General features: G+C 45.4%; 1 protein-coding gene across 1 annotated transcript in view; it reads left to right on the top strand.

The window, feature by feature from the left end:
* B4GALNT3 (beta-1,4-N-acetyl-galactosaminyltransferase 3) overlaps window positions 1-20,932 on the top strand; it is a 53,097-nt gene that overhangs the window by 11,176 nt on the left and 20,989 nt on the right. The window contains exons 2-3 of the mRNA XM_079304753.1: window positions 19,907-20,010; window positions 20,359-20,436. Of these exons, the coding sequence (XP_079160879.1) occupies window positions 19,907-20,010; window positions 20,359-20,436 (182 nt within the window). The remainder of the gene's footprint in view (window positions 1-19,906; window positions 20,011-20,358; window positions 20,437-20,932) is intronic.

The raw sequence follows: 20,932 nt of genomic DNA, 5'->3' as shown, positions 1-20,932 counted from the left end.
AAGGAATGCCTGTTGTTCCAATTTTGTGCTGGACCCAGCCTGCCCTGCTGGACAGCCCTTCCCCAGGCATGCTGCCACCCTGCCTTTTGTGAACCAGCTCTGCTATTGTGTGTAAAGCAGGGGCAGGAACTTGTCTGGGCCCCCAGAATACACATCTCACCTCTGACCTTTCCCATTCATTGCACTTGCCTGAACTGGACAGCCTGGGGCAAAAAAAAATGGGTGGAAGAATGCAGACTTGGTTTTTAAAACCCTGTTCCTTTTTCCAAAGCCCTTGGATAGAGCTGTCTGCAGTTGGTGCAAGGGCAGCACAATGGCAAAGTGTGACCATTGCAGGGAGAAATAGTGAAGGGTTTGCACATTATTGCTTCTGCCAACTCTGGAGGAGGCAGCCTGAGGGACACCATGGGTGTGGTGCAGCAAAATGAGCACCTCTTGACAGCCTAATAAAGGTCAGAGTAAATGTCAACATGGTTTGCATTGGGATTTGTGTTTTATCTGCAATGGTTGGCAGGCAGTGCTTCTGGGGAAAGCTGTGCCAACAGTGGGAAGAAGAAAAGAAAAGGCATGTTCACTGTCTGTCTGGTGATTGTTCCTGCCCAAAGGGACGTGAAATTCCCCTTTTTCTGCAAATAGCAGAGAAATGGGAGCAGCTGGGATAGCTGTGTCTTCTGCATTTGACCAGCCAATGTGGTCAAATGTCTCTGTGTCTGGAGGCACATCCAGACAGTGTGTGCCATATCTCCATCACATCAGATGGATGGGGGAGAGAGAGAGCTCCAGGAACTGGAGGGGATGGCAGGCTCCAGCCTTGCTCCTGTCTCAGCTCTGGGCACAGGTGGTTTCACTGGTGGAGTAAAGGAAACAAAACTGCTAAGTGGGTCTCTGGCTTCCCTTTCCTTTTCCCTGCTGGAGCTGGAGTGTGTCTATGTGAAGTGTCTATGTAAAGGACATCAAGGTATTTTTAGCATGGGTGAAGAAAGGCAAATCAGAAAATATATGTGGGCAAGTCTGTCTCCTACAATTGCTAGAGGACCTGCTTGGGGCTACTGTTTTTGCTGCAGAGATTTATTTGCCTGAAACCCAGCAAGGTGAAGAAAGCATCACTTTCTTTCACCACAATCTGGGGAAAAGGCAGCTTTGTCTTGCTCTTCCCCACTCACACAAATCTGGCAAGTCCTAGTAGAGGATTTTTTTTTTAAATCCACCACTGTAATATTTTGCTGCCTCCCCTCTGGAGAGCTGGGCATTTACAAAGCCTGTAGAGATCTCTGCTCAGAGCTAAGCTGCTAAAATTCACTGAGATGCCTTTCTTGGGTTCAGCAGGTCTCAAGATTTACAGTTTACAGTTCTTGTCTCAGATGGAAGCTGGAGTGGTTCAAGGGGGTGACCTCCTACTCTTCTTGGGGGTGGTTCATTGGCAGGCTGAGCAGGACCCCTGTATCCCCTGCTCTTAGATCTGCGTGTATTTCTCTAATTCTGGAGTGAAATGAAAAGGCAGCTTAAGGCTTTAGTCACAGAAAGCTTGTTTTTTGGGAGAGTAGAGCTTCATAGATTGCTTGGCTGAGAGTAGAAGCCCACAGAAGGAGAACAGCTCAGGTGTTTGACACTGGGCTGGTTCTCAAACCAGGCAGTGCTTGTGGGGGGAGTCTCCCAGAGCAAGCATGTGCAAGATAAAAAAATACAAAAACAAGAAAAAAGAGAATGAGAGAAAGTAATGATGGGGGGAATAAAGCATTTGAGTCACCATTGTGCTTGTAGCAAACACTCAGGACAACCCTTGTCCAGCCCTGGCCACCATGGCAGGACAAGGCAGAGGCACAAGACCTTAGTGATTTTTCTCATGAATGTTGTTGATCTATTTGTGCAGTGGAGGCACATAAGTTACCATTTTTCTTGATTGCTTTCAGATTTTAAAAGCTATGTCTGTTGCAGATACTTGGGGTCTGTAATTTCACTGTGTGGCTTAACTGAAACCACACAATTCCCTGTGTGCATTTCCTTGTCAATAACCCATATTTTAAGCATTACTGTTATTATTTAAAGTAGATGTGATGGTGCTGCCTGGATCTGTAGCTTTGTAAAGAAAATAATAATAATTTTATTCTCTGCAGGTGTGTGTTTCTCAAGTTCTAAATGTAAACAAGTAGAGGGTCTCTGTGTGCTTTAAATACTACACAATCAGCCCAGAGTTCAGAAACTCAGAAATTAGCAATCAAATCTCCCAAGAAAACATAGCCTAACCCTAATTTTGCATTGTGTGCAAAGTAGCCTCATGATAGCACCTTTTAGGTGTCCTGTGCTCCAAAGGCACCTGTGTTCCTCCTGTTTGCTGTGCTCTCTAATCAAACCTGTTTGTTCCAGGTTAAGAGCCATATCCCATCAGAAGAACTGCAGCACCTGGATTTCACTATGAGTTCTTTCAGGTGGCCAGGGAATTTGATGCTGAGCTCCACTACTAGGGAATTTTACATGCACTTGAGTGCCCAAGGTGTGTGGAGCTGATCTGTAATGAACATCCACTGCAGCTCTTCCCTCTCCACTCTGAACCAGAGGAGGCCACAGGGTGGAGATGAGATGAGGGGTTTGGCAGCTAAGCAGTGTGCTGCTGCTCTTAAACAGCATGCTGACAGTGCTCAGTGAACTTCTTTACAGACCAGAGGCACATCTTCAATACCAGCTTCACTATTCTTCACTCCTTTGTGGGAGGCTTCATTACACTCTGCCCTGATGCTTTAGCATTACTTAATGTTGAGATACAGCTTGAGATTTGCTGGGTCAGTCTTGGATGCAGTTTTAAAGCATTGTGAGTGATACAGGGTGTCTTCTGCATTTGCTGTCTACCAGAGGAGCAAGTGCTGTCAGGCACTTTCTCTCCACTGAGGGTTTCTCCTGTTGCCTTCCCCGTGCATGGAGAGAGCCAGGGATCCTCTCTGTGTGGGATGTGCAGTGAAGGCAGCACAGGTGAGAGACTCCAGGAACCAGCAGGTGTCTGTCCATGCTGCTGTCTCCCACGTGAAACTGTCCCAAGGAACCATTGTACATTTGTAGGCACATCACAGGCATGTGCTGCAATTCCTCTCCCAGCTCCCTGCCCAGGGGAAGTCAGCAGCACCTGGATAACCCCAGCCTGTGTGGCAGTGATTGCAGCACTTCACTCCTTTAAGTTGTGGCACCAGTTTTCCTCCTTCCTTCCACCCCCAGAGCTCTGCACCTCTCTGCTCCTCCCTACAAAACATCTCTCCTCTTGCCAGAAGGCATCCATCCATCCCCTCATCTCTGAGGCTGTCCACCCACCTCATCTCCCAGCTTCATGTTCTGGGTGTGTGGATATGCTCCCCACACATTCACTCCTCTTCACACATACCTGTCCACCCCAGCATGCAAGTGCCTGCTTGCTGCTGACCTCACCTACTTACTGCTGCTTCACTGAGTTCCCCTGAATGTTTCCATGGCCATGAAAGCCTTGCTGTCTCCTGCCAAGCTCCTGAGACTGCACAGCTTGCAGTATGTTACAGTCCCTTTACCTTCTGGGATCCTTTGAGGTGGAGAACAAGGTTGATGTATGCAAGAGGTCAGATCCTGGAATAAATAAGGCATGGCATGGCCACTGCAAATTTCCTTTCTAGGGTTGCAGCCATGCATTTGCATTTCAAATTGTTCCACTATCCCACACCATCTCCTCACCTGGAGGGGTGGCTCTGTATGTGACAGAGGGGTTAGAATGTACAGAGCTCCCAGCTGGGAGCCTCTGGGTGAGAATCAGGGAGCAAACAAATAATTCAAGTATCATTTTGGGAGGCCACTATAGAGCTCTCAGCCAGGGCAGTGACACCAACAAATTATTCTTGGAGGAGTTAAGGGAGCACTTCCAAGTCAACTGCCCTGGTCCTTTTGGGGCAACTTCAACTTGCTAGAAGTTAACTGGGGGCATCACACAGGTGGTACAACCTGGGTACAACTAGAAAATCCAGAAAAACTGGATGATAACTTTATGGAACAGGTCCTAAGGGACTCAGGTAGATGTTCTCCATGATCTGCTGCTTGTCTACAGAGAGGGTCTCATTGCTGGAGTGGAGGTTGGTGCCACAATCACAATCCACCCTCTGGACAACAATCAACCCTGGATCAATTGCAAAGGGACCAAGAGATGGAGAGGCAAGGGATCAGTGGGAAATAGCCAGAGCATGAGCTAGGATTAGGTTGGGAAGATAATGATTAGGTTATAATGATTAGTTATTATCTGAGGAAGCAGCTGACAGTGGTGAGGACTAGGGGGTAAGGGACAGGACCAGGTCTGGGGGAGCTGGGTGGGGACAGCCAGAGGCAGCAGGACAGCACCATACCCCATGGATGGACTGCCATGGCAGCATCATGTGTGAAGGCAGCTCTGGGGTGCCAGGAATGAGGGAGGGGAGCAAAGGATGCTGTGGCAGGGTCCTAACTACAGGAAACACCCTGCCTGACATGGTCAAACTTGATGGCTTAGGGGCACCTGGGTTTGAAAGCTGGAAATCTGGGTTGGCCTGGAGCTGCTCCCATGGCCATTCACAGGTCAGCCCTTGCAGGAGAGTAAAAGAAGAGCTTCAGAGTCTAAACACTGTTCTCAAAACTCTGCTGCTCAGGGGAGTTACTCCAGATTTACCACAGTTTTTCTGAGCTCAAAGACAGGCCATGGGGAGCTAATTAAAGTCAGGCTGTATGAGATTTGAGATGGTCAATCCTTCATCTGCATAACTGGATCCCTCTGAGTTGCTGGAGTTGTTTGGAAAGTAAACGGAACACCTTACACCTGAGACTGGAAAATACAAGGAAACCTCCTTCAGAAATGGTCACACAGTTGCTGCTCAGGAGGAGAGGTGACCCAGGAGTCACTCACTGATCTGTATGGTGAAAATTTGTCTGTGCAAGAAAGCTGTCTGCCTTGCTGGCTGCAGCTCATCCAAACATGGATGGAGTGAGGCCATGGGCTGGATCTGAGCCCACAGAAGCCAGCAGTAGGGCTCCTCTGGGCTGCAGCCAACATGGTCCAGAGCAGCTTTGTTTTAAAAATGGAAGAGAACATAAACAGGCATGACTGAGCTCTGACATTCCCTTGAACTCACATCCATCTCTGTCTGGAGCAGAGCAGCTCTGTGTGCTTCCATGGTCAGGGATATCATGAGGTCTCAGAAGGAACAGCAGAGGTGCTGAGGCAGGGGAGCTTTTTCTTGGGACAGGATTTACTTCTGTGAGATACCTATGTCCTGATCGTTTCCCCTGTGAAGACAACTTCATGCTGGTCCTACAGCAGAATTCATAGTGGTTTTAGAGATGAAATCAGTTTCTTGATTTCCCTCAGCACTGCACCATTAAATGGGAGTTACACCATGAGCCTGTAAAGCATTGTTTATAAAATAAGTCTATTGTGTGTGTGCTGGGTGCTCTCAGCATAGTTAATCTAGAGCTGCAAGTGGTGTGGCTGGTATTTATTTTAAGGGTTGGATAATTTTATGACTAATAGTAACGCTTGCAATTATGCTTGGTAAGAAAGGAGTAATCACAATTTGTGCTGCAGGGCATGGACTGACTGTTTCTGTAGGTCATGAGGACTTTTATTTTTTTTCTTCTCTGTAATGTAATACAGCTAAAGGTACTTTTGAAGGTTGTTTTCTTCTTCCTTTTAAACATTAGATGCTGGCTGCTGGTCAAAGATGGATTATCTGATGGGATGAACCAATGGCCTGATCTGCTAATCACTGAATTCCGATGTAAGGCTTTGATTTCCTGCACAGTGAGGTATTGTGCTGTGACTTTTCAGAGAGACCCTTTTTTGTGAGATGGAGCTAAAGCACCAGCTCTGGTCCCTAATTGAAACCAGCAACATTCAGTGAGTTTGGACCATGTCAGCCTGCTGAGTAGCCCTAGGCAGTCCTCTGTGGTTTCTGATCCATGCACAGGAACTGCATCTCTGGCAGAAGGTCTTAAAGTTGAGTGAAAAAACTGTAATAGATAATCTACCATATTTATTTCACTTTGTTTTTTCACTTGTGCAACTGCCAGGAGCAAATCAAAAATCTCCTGGCATGTGTTTGATATTGTTTAGCAGTTGTATAGGCACTGCTGTTTCTTCTTTTATTTTTCTCCTGATCTGGCTAAGGCTAGCCTTTAGATAATCCAGGCCTGTTGTGAATGCTTGTAAGAAGTGAATTAAAAGCTGCCCTTCTCTGAGTAAACCAAAACACCATTTGAAAATATGTTGGGATTGATTCTTCCAGGGTGGTTCAGTCACTCAGAAAACTGGAAGAAGGCTACTTTAATTACTGGGAAGATGAGTGGTGAAAAGAATCTTTTAATATTGCTGCTTGTGGCAGCATGGTTTTGCTCAGTTCCTTCCATTCCAGAGCTGTACAGCTCTGCACAAACTGTGAACAGCTGTGCACACAAATAGCTGGGTAGTTTTGACCATTGGGCAAAATCCCTGGTGGGTGATGTTTTTGTTTTTAAAGAGCAAAAAATAACCTGGCTTGGTTTTCCAGCTTGTGGTTTGCAGCACCATTGGTTAGAAAACATCCTTTTGATACAAAAGCAGAGTGAACTGGAGCAAGCTGCTAAAAAGAGAGAAAATACAGGATACTGAGATGTTGTCCTGTACCACCTCTTTGACTGTAATTGCATTTTGGCATCTCATGGGTCCTACTGAAAGTCTGCACAGTTGCTGAACAAATGTGTTGCCTTGTGGTGTTGAACAGCCAGGATTTCACCAGGGGTTTATTTTCTGTCTCAGGTTCACAGGTACCCCAGCCTCCCCAATCCCTGATCCCATCAATCTATTAGAGGCCAGTGCTGCATCTTGTCAGGCTGGGGAGGGGAAAGGATTTGTTTTGATGTGAGAAATGTAACCCTACACTGCAAGGACATGAGCACTGAGAGTTACCCAGGCCTTTGTAGCAGGTCAGGGGTGATTTGGTGTCCAGGTGTGATGGTTTCATTGGTGCTTTTCTCATGCCTGAGATGGCAAAGTCCTGGGTGGAAAGAATAGCTTATATGACAGTTACTCCTTTTTCTCCTCATCCTTGCTTCTTTTCTTAGATTTACCCTGGGCTGAGGGATGAGTCACAAAATCTACTGGGCTTTTGGGAGAAGAGCCTTGGGCACCAGGCAGGGAAGGAGCAGGGGGTGGGGGACCAGATAAAACAGATGAAATGCAGTGCTGCTGGAGCAGTGTTATCCACTCCAGGTGCTGACAGCAGGCTGGGGCAGCTGGGGAGAACATTTTGGCTCAGCCACCAACCTGCCTGGACAACAACCTGTCCTGGAGTCAGTCCTGGAGGAGATGGAAGGGGGAGGAGGGACCAGCTATCATTTATTCATGCTGATGAGTTGTGTTTCTTTCCAGTGCTGTGAGACTGGGGCAGGACTTGCAGGCAGCTGATGAAAGAAGAGACAGGAAACATGAGAGAGCTTTCAGGAGGGCTGCTGGGAGATGGGGAGCTCTGTGTGCTCCCCCAAAATAGTCAGTCTGAGAGGGCAAGGGAGTGCCCTTGAGGGAGAAAAGAAATTAAATAAAAGGCATGGAGAGGCCAGCTGAGAAGGGATGGAAGAAACTGGAAAGTCATCTTGTTATTGCAGAGTTGGTAGACAAAAATATGGGTTTTTTTCTTCTGTGATATTTCCTGTTTGCTAAAACTTTTAAGTCAGTGTTAAGCCTGAGGTGTGTTTCCTCTCTTTTGAGGTATTGCTGGGTGAGAACTTGCCTGTCCTGAGAGCCCACTACATTGCTGGCTCACATAAGTGACATTGCTCACACAAGAGAGCTCAGGTTTTGTGAAAAAGACCTGCAAGACTTCCTGGGGTTAGATATGGGGATAGGTTTTAGAAATATCTGAAAAATTTCTGTGGAGTCTGGTGGAAAATGATGCAAGCTCTGTTTTGTTTTTTAACTCTTCACAGCTTGTAGCAGAGATAAACTTGCTAATTAAACTCTTCTTTTATTTGAGATAACCCAAAATAGTTAGAAATGTTCATAAAGGGCATCTCTCCTCAAGGGTAGCTCGCAGCAACTGAATGCTTTAGGGACCAGATTTCACCAAACTTCTGGGGCATGCTGTGTGTCTCTGGTTTTGTGACAGCCATGCTTTTGATCATATGCAAAGATGAACAAAAAATGTTGCTGTGACATTTCCAAATTATGCAGTTAGAAGCATTTGAAGTTAAACCCAGTGAGGTTTTGCCAGCTGCTGGGATACAGAGATCAATTTTTTTTTTAACTAGAAAGCAAGTTTTTTTAATTTCTAATGAGGATCAGAGTGCCCAGAGGCCTGACTTTTCCTATAGAAGCAGTAGCATTTTTCTAACAGATCTGTGTGAGCCTGAGTGCACAGACCCCTGTGAATCAGACTCCATCCTGGTACTTTTTTGGTGTGATATCTGTTGTGCATGTGTCACTCCTGATGTTGGCTGAAAGAGCAAGGGGGAGCACACTGGACCATCCTGGAGTGGTGCTGTCTTCACCAGGTTTTCCTCTTGGCTTGACTCTTGCCAAGAGTCAGGGCAGCACAGAAATGAACCTGGTGGATTTTGGTTTGCTGCCAGTTTACCTGTTAGCATATTCATTCAGATTTCTTTTTTTTTTTTTTTAATGGGGTAAGCTCCTGGGCAATAGATTGTTGAAATTCCCATTGCATCATTTTGGCATCAGGTCTCTAAGTAGAAGAGCTTGTCTAACAGTGGCACTTACGTGTGTTATGAAATAAAATAGACAAAGCCCTAACATCCTGTAGCAAACAGGATTTACTTTCTGCTCCATGTTTTATAAATCCCATTAAATTCTGATTCATCCAGAACAATATCCAGGTGGTAGCCTGGATATTATTCTGTGGTTGCTTTGTTTGAATGAGAAAAAATTCCTATCTCATTAATATAGTAGGGATATAAATAATAAACTCAGGTTGCAAAACCTTATTCCTTGTGGCATTCAATCTCTCCTCTTTTGTCCCTACTTTCTCATTTTCTAGGATCACAAAGACTTTTGATCACAGACTTGAAACTTGCTGTGAAGAAAGTGCATCTCTAATGGAGAGATGGAGAGCAGAGAATGAGAGAGGAAGCCTTGCAGCATTCTTGCAAACTCTGAAGCTCTTAGTTGTATTGCCATTTTAGGCTAGGCTCTAAATAAGTACATGTGTGGCTTGGCCCAAATCCCAGCACTTTCCCTTGGGACTTCTGCTTCCAAGGTACTTAAAGACAGGTTTCTCAAAAGTAGTGAAGTTGTAAATTTTTGGGGTTGAGAGTTATCAGCATATTTAGATGGCTGGCTGTTTTCAAACTACTTCACAAATTATTTTTGTCATGTGTGGTGAGCAGCATGGAGTTGACTTGGAACAAGGCCTGGGACTTGATGAGAGAAGACTTTTCTGTGTTCAGGGACCTGAATTTAGAGAATCCCATGGGAGATGGTCTCAGGGAGCTTTTGGGATTCTGGTAAAGCTGTTTTAGGTGACAGTGATGTTGTTGTGAGCAGGGGTTCAGAGCTGATTTCCAGAGGTGCTGTCCAATCTCAGCAATTCTGTGCTTTGATATTAGCATGCATTAAAAACAGATTAAAAGAGAAGAATGAGCTACCCTGGGCTATTTCTGGAGGACACACAGTCCCCATCTCCATCCTAAGAGACACTGCACTGGCAACTTTTCCTCTAAAACTGTGTAGTATATAAACTGCACTGTAATGTTTCAGAGCACCAGACCCCAGGTCTGATACAGAACTTGGAGCTTTGTGAGTGATTGGGGTCAGAGGAACATAAAGGACAGACAATAAACAGCTTTTGGCAAAATGCAGGTGAGAGGACAGCTGTTTTTTCTGGCCTTCAGTTTTGGCAGAACATCCTAGAATTTTGGGTATTTTGATATATGTGGTTGTTTAAGGCAGTACACTCTTACCATTATGGAAAAAGACTAAAATTGAACAGTGGAACTTGGTAGGAATCACACCAGGAGCCTGAGGAAAAGGTCAGTAAAACTTAGTGAAGAGACTGAGAAGAATATTTGGATGAAATCTCAGGTCAGCATGTAAATAACCAATGTCAGATGGCATTTTCAGTGGATATTTGTGCTGGAGCCAGTACAGGAATTACTGTGTGAGTTTCCTGTCCTGAATTACACAAGAGGCAGATTGGACAGTTGTTAGGGTTTTGTTTGTCCTCAAGTTCATTAGCTGGACGAGTGCTGGGCACTAGGAAACCCTTTTCCTTGCCTTATGGAAATTTCCAGTGCATTGGAAAGAAAATTATCATTTTGCAATCGCTCCCTTGCCAAGCCACCTTAAGCAGTGGGAAGGGCAATCTTAATGCTCTGGTAGAAAGCTGCAGCACAGTTAAATATTCCACTGAAACAGGATAGCTCTGTGAGGCATGCTGGCCCAGCTCCAGGGCTGTCTCCTGCTGGGTGAAGGATCACCTCCTGGAAGCCCTTAGGAATGCCTGCTGGTGGCAGGGATTGCTGCTGGAAAACAGGGGCCCTGCAGCAGCTTTTGGCTGGCCCCTGCAGCCTGGGCTTTGCAGAGTTCAGCTCCTGAATGCCTCTGAGTTTGTTCTGTCTGGGGCACAACTCAGCCCAGAAATCTCCCAGTGAATAATTTTTCAGTTCCCTGGAAGGAGCAGTAGAAATTATTCCTCTGGTTTTATGAAATGTAGGGCAGTGTGATAAAATACTATCACACATGGATTTTGTTAATACAGAAGGTAGCACAGAAATGGGTTAAATTTATAATACAACTTAAATGTCATTCATGAAGTGCAGCGATGGCACAATTTTATAATCATATTTCCACTGTCAAAGCTGTTTTGTGTTTCCAACTCTCAGCTATAATAATAATGAAAATATTTATATATTTAAGCTGAATCACAATGAAAAAATCCCCAACAATCTGCAACAACTCAAATTGCCTATATTGGGAGAGAATGACAGGAGATACAGTATATGGGGGATTTTTTTCCTAAGAACGTGGATCTCTTTCAGGAAAGGATCTACACTTGGAATCAGCTAAAAATGAAATGCAGTTTAACAATTGCTGGCACTTCAGATAAGAAAGATCTTCATTAGCTTCAAAACCCCTCTTAGTGAGGGATGTGCCTAGGGATCAGCTAAGAGCAGAATAGTTCCTTTGTTTCTTCTTATTACTGCAAGTACTTTGCTAAAGCAAACTGAATCTTCTCTATCAGCCAGCAAAAGGTCCTTTGAACTGCTTGAATCATGAACCTCCCTGGTTCTGAGCTGTGCTGTGCCTTACACAGGGCTCTGTCTTGCATTTCCTATAATTGTGTGTCTGCCCATCTGCAAATGTGCTCATTGTGAGCAGCCCTCAGCAGCACGTGGAATCTTTGGAGGAAAGTTCAAGGGGATGGTTCCATGCAGCAGCAAGGAGACAGGGCTGGACTGGGCAGAGCTGGGCTGGGTATTTTGGGGTGCTGGTGCCCCTCAGCTCAGTCCCAGTCCTGCTCTGCAGGAGGGATGTGCCAGGGCTGTCTCCACCCACAGCATCCCTCCTCCATCATCATCATCCCTCTCCCAGCTCTGGTGGGTTTTAAGGATGCTGGGGTGCTCAACACAAATTAGTTTTTAAGGCAAGGCTTACAGAGCAAATTGCTCTTCATGCCTCTTCTTGTGTGGCTTCTTTTAGGCTTTCTTGAGAAAATTTTTAATTGGAAGGTGCCACGTCAAAAAAAATAATCCCAAGTCAGAGTGGAGAGCGTCCCAGTTTAGCAGGCTGCAAATAATCAGCAAACTCAGTAAATCTTCTCTCAAAGAGTGGGATTTAGGTATGAGTGTTTTAGCAAAGTAGGCAGTGGTAAATGCAAGCTCTTTTTGTCTCTGTGGAGACAGCTTGAATATCAGGGAAAGGTTTTTCACCCAGAAGTTGTTCAGGTACTGGAACAGGCTACCCAGGGCAGTGCTCACAGCTCAAGGAGCATTTAGACAAGGCTCTCTGGAATTCTTGGGGTTATCCAGTGCAGGGCCAGGACTTGGACTTGTCTTCCAACTCAGAATATTCTGTGGTTCTATGGGATAAAAAGTAGTTTCTGTGAACCCCTTCTGGTTTCTGCTTCCTTAATTATTTTTCTCAAGTGTGTTGCAGAGTCTGGCTTGAGATCCAAAGCAGGACATTGATGTGGGAGTTAGGTCAGGCAGAGGAGAAGCAATATTTCAGAAGTTCATATTTTGGAATTATGTCACTGGGTAAGAGCTCAGTAAAGAGAGTTTATACAACCCTGATTTTTCCTCATAGCAACCCATGTTGTGTAAATAAAGCTGTCCCAGAAGCAATGTGTGTGTGCTTTGCAGCCTGTCCCATTGCACAGCCTGCATTTGCTGGGAGGCAGAGTGCCTGGAGGGAGCACTGGCAGCTTGTTTTGTCCATGAGACTTTTGAGCCTCTGTCATGGAAGAGCTCTTGCCCCCTTATACTCTGAAGTTTGATATTTTAAGTCATAGGTATATAGGATTTTTCCATTACCTATCAAAATGTTAAGCCTGTCTTTGCATGTTTGTGTGCCCTGGCTAGCAGTTGGTGTTTGATGATGATTCAGAGGAAATCAGGGTTACAAATCTCAGCTTTGCTAGATGGAGGTGCTGGTGTCAGGTTGCATGCACAAAGACAGATGAAGGCTGGCATTTGGGATTAGAGGTCACATAAAGTGTAGATTTCCTGGTGTCAGCATCTGATGAGAAATTTCAAACATTCTTGAAGAATATTCCTGATATTCCAGTTGCCTTTTGCTGCTATTTTAATTGATGTTTGATTGTGTTTACAGCAGCCTTCCAGTACCTAAAGATGGCCCACAAAAAAGCTGGAAAAGAACTTTTGATGAAAGGAGGTGATGGTGGGACAAGAGGGAATAGCTTTAAACTGAAAGAGGGCAAGTTTAGAATAGATATTAGGAAAAATTCTTTACTGTGAGGGTGGTGAGACACTGGCACAGGCTGCCCAGAGAAGTTATGGATGTCCCATCCCTGGAACTGTCCAAGGCCAGGTTGGATGGGGTCTTGAGCAGCCTGGGATAGTGGAAGATGTCCCTGCCCATGGCAGTGGGGCTGGAACTTTAAGGTCCCTTTCATCAATGACATCCAGTTCTGTATGAGAAGCTGAAGTTTTGGATTTTGAATCAAAATTGTGGAAGAGCTTCATGCAAACCCCAGCAGCATTATTGGAAGAGCTTGATCTGACTCAAAATGCAATCACCAGATGTTTTCCAGTGTGCCATACCTAGAGAGCAGTGCCTCAATCACTGCACTGTCAGTTCCTCTTTGTTGTATTGGAAGACTTGTGATATTGCAGTGGGGTTGAGATTTATCAGTATGCCTGCTTCCAGCTCCTCCTCAGCAGAGCTGCTGTGTTGTCCCACAGGCAGAGGTGCCTCTGTCTTCAGGGCATTGTTTGATGTCAGAGCAGGGTGTCCTGTGCAGAGCCATGGGCAGAACACTCATTCTGCTATCCTCAAGAGCACAGGCAATTTAAAGTAATTTAAACAAATCATAAGATATTTCTGGGGTGGCTGCAAGGGAGTTGTTTAGCTTGCTTCCTTGCCTTGGGGTCAGGTCACCCCTACCTGCACCACTTCTGGCAGATACTTATCCAGCCCCTTCTTTATTTCCCTCTGCCCATAGTCTGAGTTCAGTCACCACTGGAACTAAAAGTGTAGGGCAGTCATGGAAATACCACATTTCAACAAGAGTTATTGCTTTGGGGGGAATTCAGGGGAAGATTTGAGCAAAATGGCAAATAAAAATGGCAAGTAGAGATGCAAATAAAGTGGGGGGTGGTTTTCTCATGGAAGCAGTGAATGGCATTTTCTACTGCACAAAGTTCCACAGAACTTGACTGAAAATGAAGCTGTAAGAAGATATCTTAGGAGTGCTGCATCCACATGGAAGTGGCAAGGTATTGAGTCTTCAGGAAAATCCTCATCCAAGATAAACAATAATGCATTAGCTGTGTTTGGTAAAGAAGTAACAAATGTTGGCTTGAAGGTTTGTTGCTCAGTTGATGTTCAGCTTCACATCCTATATAGCTCATGTGAAAAAAAAGGTCTTGGAAAGCTCTTTGGGCAGTCTCTTGCTGCAGTGTTTGGATCAGTTGAGAAAAATGCACTTACCAAATCTTTCTGAAAGCTTTGTGGATGACCTTGTTGAGCTCTCTTGGGCACAGTCCTGTTGCAGAAAGAAAAACAGACTGCAAAGACTGCTGAGCATTAAATTGCCATTTTCTTTCTTGGTTTTTGTAGGTACCTCCCCATGCTCAGTGGTGGGAAGCTGCCTACACATTAACTTCTTATAATTGCATTTATTCAATTATTGTGGACATCAAAGCAGCAGATCTGTTGGTGGTAGACAGCATTTAGAAAAATGCCTCTCTTTACAAAATCAGTCCTCACTGCTGCTCATGATGATGCAGTACATGTGAATTAGAGCCTGCCAGGATTGTGTCCAAGTGCAGTGCCTGGGATCTGTCACACTGAGGTAAACTTAAAATAAATGGAGGCAAACTTTAAATAACTTATTACCTCAATGGAGCAGACCTTTGTTGCCCCTCCTGTCTCTGAGCTACACCACTGCCTCCAAATGATGGGGAGAGTGCCAGGAAATACCACTTGCAGTGATCAAAACCAGGTGGAACATCTGCTTTTCATGCCAGTCACCTTGAGGTTTCAGTAGGAATTTTTTAAGCTGCTACTATTATTTGTATTAAAAGCAGAAGAAGGCAGACAGCAGAGTGTGAGTCAGCCACTGAGGATGTGGTCACTGGGAGAGAATTGGTAGAAACCCATGCAAATGTTCAAGGTTTAAAGGTATTTTTGAAATGAAAACAACTCCTAATTTTACAGTTTCACCATCCAAGTAGCAAATTACTTTTACCTTAGAAGAGGCAGTAAAAATCAAAATCTAGCTTTGTATACAAAACACCTGACTTTGTTCCTCTCAGAACCTGCTGGTTTTTCCAAATGCTCCAAGCACTGAAGCTCAAGCAAGGCAAATCTCACACCAGTAAATGTTCTGAGGCAAATCTCATATTTTGAAGACAATAACTGGCAAAAGGCTGGGATTGGTTAAGTGTGATTCCATGATAAGAACTACTCAAACACCTTAATTCTGAGTATGGCTGGAATCAGCCCTCTCTGGCTGGCTGTAGCTGTTTTGAGAAAACTGTAAAAACAGAGAGACTGATTTAATGGCAATATTGTGCAAAGAGGCAAACACAGTGTGCAGCACAGTGTCTCAGGGACAAGCACACCATAATTGCAGCACAATTGCCATGTTCTGTAAATTAAAGAGTGGAACTTGCCAGCAGTTAAGGGCTTTAACTGCACAGCTATCATGGCCATGGTGTTGAATATATATTTTATGATTTAAAAGCTTCTGAGTGTGTTTTTAGGTGGTTTAAGATGGCCCATGGAACACCTCAAGAGGGTAACAGACTAGCCAGCATTTCTCCCTGCTTTGCTGCAGAAGTTAGCAGTGCCAAAATCGTGGCCATTTTTCTGATGCAGCAGTTGGTGCTTTTCTACTCAGCCTTTATTTGAGCCAAATTGATCTTCCCCTGAAAAACGGAGAGGAGAGGAGAGAGGAGAGGAGGATTGATTTTCATGGTTGAAGAGATGAGGAGAGGAGAGGACACAGGGCTCTTGTGGGCAGAAGTCACCTGAGGCAGGGGTTTGTGGCTGCTCAGCCAAAGCTGTGCCTGGGCACCTCAGCTGTGTGTTTTCCTTTCCATGCTCACATGAACTCCTGAACCTCCTGTGCCTTCAGCATGGCAAGTGCAGACAAGCAAGAGTTTACAATATTTTTCCTCTAGTGCATTCTTGGTTGAAACAGAGGCATTTCTGGAGCTGACACAGGAGCTCAGCCCCATTATTTTGAAGAATAGTGCAGCTACATTATGGTATTTCTTACTCAAATCCTGCCCTGCAACTCCATCTGTGCATATCCTCACTGAGCTTTCAGGCAGCAGGCAATATTTGCTAGATAATTGTGTGCCATGGGTGGTTTCAATGATTGAACTAGGGCAATGGAAAATTTTAGTGGCAGAAGCAAGATTTGAATTCCATTTTCTGTGAAACCAGTTAGTGACCTAGACACTGTGTTTCAGTTTCTCCCTTGCTGTATGATATACATTTCCAGTACCTGGAGGGGAACAGCAACAAGGTATTTGTGGGTGAGTCTGGCAGTGAGACTGCATTAGTGCCCTGGGTAGTTCATCTGCTGATTTTTCTCCCCTTCCCTAGTGCAGTGCTCTGCCTTTTCATCTGCCACACTTCCAGTACCTTTAATGTTCTTGCAGCTTATTGTCAGTTTGCAAAGCCATTCACACAGCAGTGAACCAGAGTTGTACCTGGAGGAAGAATGGAGCAATTTATTTCTGCACACAAGGTTCCTAACTCGAGCTTTGTCCCTGGAGGAGGTCAGCAACCTGATTTGTGGGTTCTGCACTAACCAGAAATGGAAAGGTTTGCAGGGCTCTCTCTGTAACACTGAGTTTCATGCTTCTTGAATCCTTTATAACTGCAGAAATGATGCTCCAATCTTGACCTGAGGACAAGAAGTTCACTCTTTTCTGTCTATCCTTTTAATTGATCAAATAAGTAACCAAAGAGACTCCCTTGGCCTGGCCCAACCCTTGAATGGTTGTTTTTGGGGGTTTTTTGGTAGTTTCTCTATTGGACCAGTATGTTTGCAAGGCACCTGGTGGTAATGTCTAGGAGTGTTGGGTATTGCACCTGCATACCAGTTTAGCCACGAGGAACACTGGGAAAGACCTAAAATGGTGCTGAAGTCCCATGGAATAACAGCAAGTTGAAAATATTCTACCAGCATAAGAGGAGAAATAAGATCTAAGGGAGGGTTAAAACATCAAGCCACAATGAGGGTTCTGTGAATGCTGGGGATAATGAAGAACAACACCCTGCTTCATTCCTGCCAGTTTCTTTCTTGCAACAAAAAGAAGAAGAGAAGGGTCTCAGATGAGAAGGAAAATGCTTTTGTTCACAGCAGCCTGTGGACCTGCTCTTTGCTGAGGCTGCTGAGTGAAGTCATTTAGCAGAGTTACAAAAGGGCTGACTAGCATGTGGGTGTTAATAGCATTTGCAGCTATGTAAGCAGCAGTAACAACAGCAGAGTAATCAAATCTGGTCTTTGAGAGGGGAAGTTGATCACCTGTGTGGGTCTGGGATTTCCCCTTGCACAATTGCCAGGTATCTTCAGAGGCTAATTGAAACCTGGAGTGCTGTCTGGGCCAGGGGCATGGCAGATGGATCCATGGATGGATCTAATCTCTGAACACAGAGCAGCTCTGGTCACACTCCTGCCCTGAGGCCTGATAGCTCCCTGGGCACTGCTGCCTCTTATCTCTGGCTGTGGCTTTTTGATTTTTATTTTTTTTCATCTTGAACTGGGCTTCAAGTGCATTGCTCTGGCAGAGTCAGAAGTGTGGGGTGAGATCTCTCCATCTCCACTTGGAGCTTTCTTTGCTGACTTTTAACCCAAGAGCAGTCAAAAGGATGGCTGAGAAGAGGCAGACCTGGCACTCACACCTGACCAGGCCCTAGGCAAGAATCATCTCTATCTTCTTTTCTCTTGGTATAGCTTTTCTCTCTCTTAATGTTTGATTCCCTGGAGCTGTGGGCAGCTGGCTCCAGACTGGCTGCCTCCTGCAGGGGCTCTGCTGTAGAACACAGCATCTATTTCAGCCTCCCCTTCAGCTTCTTTGCCTTTTCTTTGTATTTACCTGGGTCTCATTTCCAGTGGGAAGCTGAGGTTGGGAGGGCTTCCAGAGGAGCAGCTGAGGGTCAGCCCTGCTGACATTTGGATCCTCAGCAGGCATCTCCCAGGGGACAAAAAGGACCACTTTTCTCAGAAGAACCACCACTTTCATGTTTTTGGCTGATCCCTGTGAGACTGGTGCCTTGGATCAGTTGGGTGCAGAAGGAGAAAGGAGGGTGGACCTGTGCTTGGAGAGAGATCAGACTGATGCCAAGGAGGGGGAGTATGTGGCAGCAAGCCTGGCTGCTGCTTCTGGCCAGCTGTGTCTGCATAAGTGCTGCCTTCCTTGGAGGTGTTTGAGGTGAAATAGCCTTGGAAAACAACTGGTGTGATTTGGGAAGTGATAGGAAATGCTTTGGGAAGTGAAGCCCAGAAGACAGAAAGGAAGGAGCTGGCTCATGCATCTGTCTGAGAGGCTAATGCAGCAATGCCTGGCCCAGCATCTTCCCCTGGCTTTGAGACAGGCTCTTCCCAAGCCTTTGATTTCTGCCTCCATGGTTTTTCTGCCTTTTCTCATCCTAGCCAGAACCGGTTTGGTAGAGGGACTGCAGCAAAACCATCAAAGCTAATAGTTCTGGCATTCCTTTTTAGCAGCACTGAAGTGTTTGCTGAGGTATTTTAGTTCTCTTCTCCTGCTTTTTTCCAGGTGTAGGCTTGTTGGCTTTAAGTATCCATCAGGAGAGTGCTGGAGCAGTGCTCATGGAGAGCTTGGGGACAGGCTGGATCAACTTGCCCAGGTGCTCCTGAGACAGGGCAGTGCCTGTGGCCTCAGGGCTCCCCTCTCCAGCTGTCACACAAGGCCATGTCTTCAACCCTGTGACATGTGCTGGGCTGCAGGAAATCTTTTTCTGTGCTTTCCTCCCTTTAGTGAGGAAAGCATGGGCCAAACCAGATCCCTCTCAAGGGTGTCCCATGGAGACCCCCAGGGAAAAGCCAATCTTTTCAGAAGGAACTGGAGTGCTAAGAACTCTCTTTGAGGGGAGTGTTGATGCTATTACATTCTGAAAATCATTTCCTACCACGCTGGAGAACTGGCTTGCCAAAGCACAAATTACCCAGCGAGGAAATCACTGCCTTCAGATTAATTCGTAGCTCCTTTGTCTGTTCTGTGCTTGGCTGATGTGTTAGGTAAATATTTGTACAACACAGAGAATTGCCTCCCTTTCTTCTCTTTTCCAAGGGTCAAAGAAATGTCAGCCATTGGCACTTGTGTGCAGCCAGGCTTCTGTGTTTGCTGGGAGGCAGGCTCTGTGCCAGCCCTGGAGCAGCCAGAGTGGCTCTGGTGGCCAGCAGCCCTTCCCAGAAGAGCCAGGATTTTTGTCCTGAGCTTATTCCACAGGGCAGTGAAGTGTTGGGATTAATGATGAAACCAAATAAGCTCTCTCCCCGTGCACAAGAGAAAAAACCCCTGCTTTTCTAGGTGTCTTCTCTCAGTGAATCTCCAGGGGTGAACTGACTTTTGTTGCCTTTTTTTTCCCCCCCCAATATACTTGATTCCCTTGCAACTCAGGCTATTCTATGCCTCCATGGGTCTGGTCTCTGAAAAAAAAGCCTGCTGTTCTCTCCCACTATTACAAGGAGCCCTCAAAGCAGAAAGTGCTGAATTTCACATGAAATTCCACATGAAAGTCTGCTTCAGCCCCATTCCCAGTGGGGCTGTGTGTCCAGCTGCAGGACACTCACAAACAGTGGTTTCTGCCTCATTGCTCTGAACTAGGGGGAAAATCACCTGTTACACATAATATTATATAAAGACAAAGGAATTTCTCCTTTTTTTTCCCCCTTGACAGTCAGTCCCTGAAGCACAAGTTGTGCTTAGCTACATTAATCAGTAGGTTACTCACCCAGTGACTGAAAAATCTCCTGCAGAAGATTTTGTGGTGATTAATGGAATCTTTGATATATATTTTAGAACTATGATAAATCTTTAATTTAAGAATTAAATTAATAAGAAGGAGGGAAGAGCTTTTAAGGAAGATAAAGGCAATTTTTCTCTCTGTATCAGTCTGCCAGCTCCAAGCAACTCCTGGTCTCTGCTGGACCATTCCAGACTGTTAGGGAGCTCTTAACCTTTTTTAAACCTTATTTCCTGACACCTTTCTGTTTCCTCTGCACAGGATATGAAAGCTGGAGGGAGCTTGCTAAGGTTCTGTCAGACACCAGTGTCCCAGATGAGGACACAAACCTTCAGCTGGACCATCCACACCAGCTGGGACACCAGGTGAGGATGCTTGGGCTGCCTTCTGTGCATTCATTTTGAAACAGAGATGGGGGAAAAGAACCCAGAGAATGACCTGAGTTTTAACCCTGTGCTAGCAAGCAGTTATGAAATACTGGTATCCTTTTCCCTCAGCAGCTCACCAGGGAAATGTGCTGTCAGAAAAGTCAGGGAACATTTTCACCCTGTTATGCCCTTTGGAAAGGGAGCTTGAAAACTTATTTTATTTTCTCATTATGTTCTTGTGGCAAGATTTGAACCCTCTTGTAGAGCTTGTGTAGAACCATCTTGTGCATGTCAGTGCCATGTCATTTATCAGGATATTTTGACTTTTCTCTACTTGTATTTCAGATCCAAGAGCTGCAAAGAGGTGGGAGGAATAAATCAAATTATGCAGCTGTGGACAAGCCTGTGCCATGGATGCCAGAGGTGGGTGCCTTTCTCCATCATTTTGTGTGAGGGGGATTATGGCTAGAGAACTGTACAACAAAAATGAAAGGCAGGGACCTATGCCTGGAAATTAATTCACTTTACTGGAAGTCCATTCCCTATCACCTTCTCCCTGCTTAATGATACTTGCAGACCTCAGTAATCATCTGGAAAGACTGGAGTGTCCAGATTCCAGATAATTTGGTGTTTCCAGAAGTCCTCAAGGCTCCAAGCACCCACCCACAATTCCAGGCAGCCCACTACCTTCCTAAAAATGACATTTATTCATGGCTGGGGTGTGTAGGGCCCATCAGTCAGCAAGCAAATGCATGACTGTGGCACACACGAGTGTCACACTGCTCTTGTTCTGCCTTTTGCCATCCAAACCCTGCATACCTGGGGGTTTCTCCACTTCAGTGGCACTTCCATTATCAGAGACCCTCTCTGGTGACCTTTGCAGGCTGGGGTAAACACTTCCTTTGTTTCCTTGGTGCTT

This window comes from Erithacus rubecula (assembly GCF_903797595.1).
Source record: "Erithacus rubecula genome assembly, chromosome: 4".
NCBI lineage: Eukaryota > Metazoa > Chordata > Aves > Passeriformes > Muscicapidae > Erithacus > Erithacus rubecula.
This window is presented reverse-complemented; position numbering and strand designations above follow the sequence as displayed.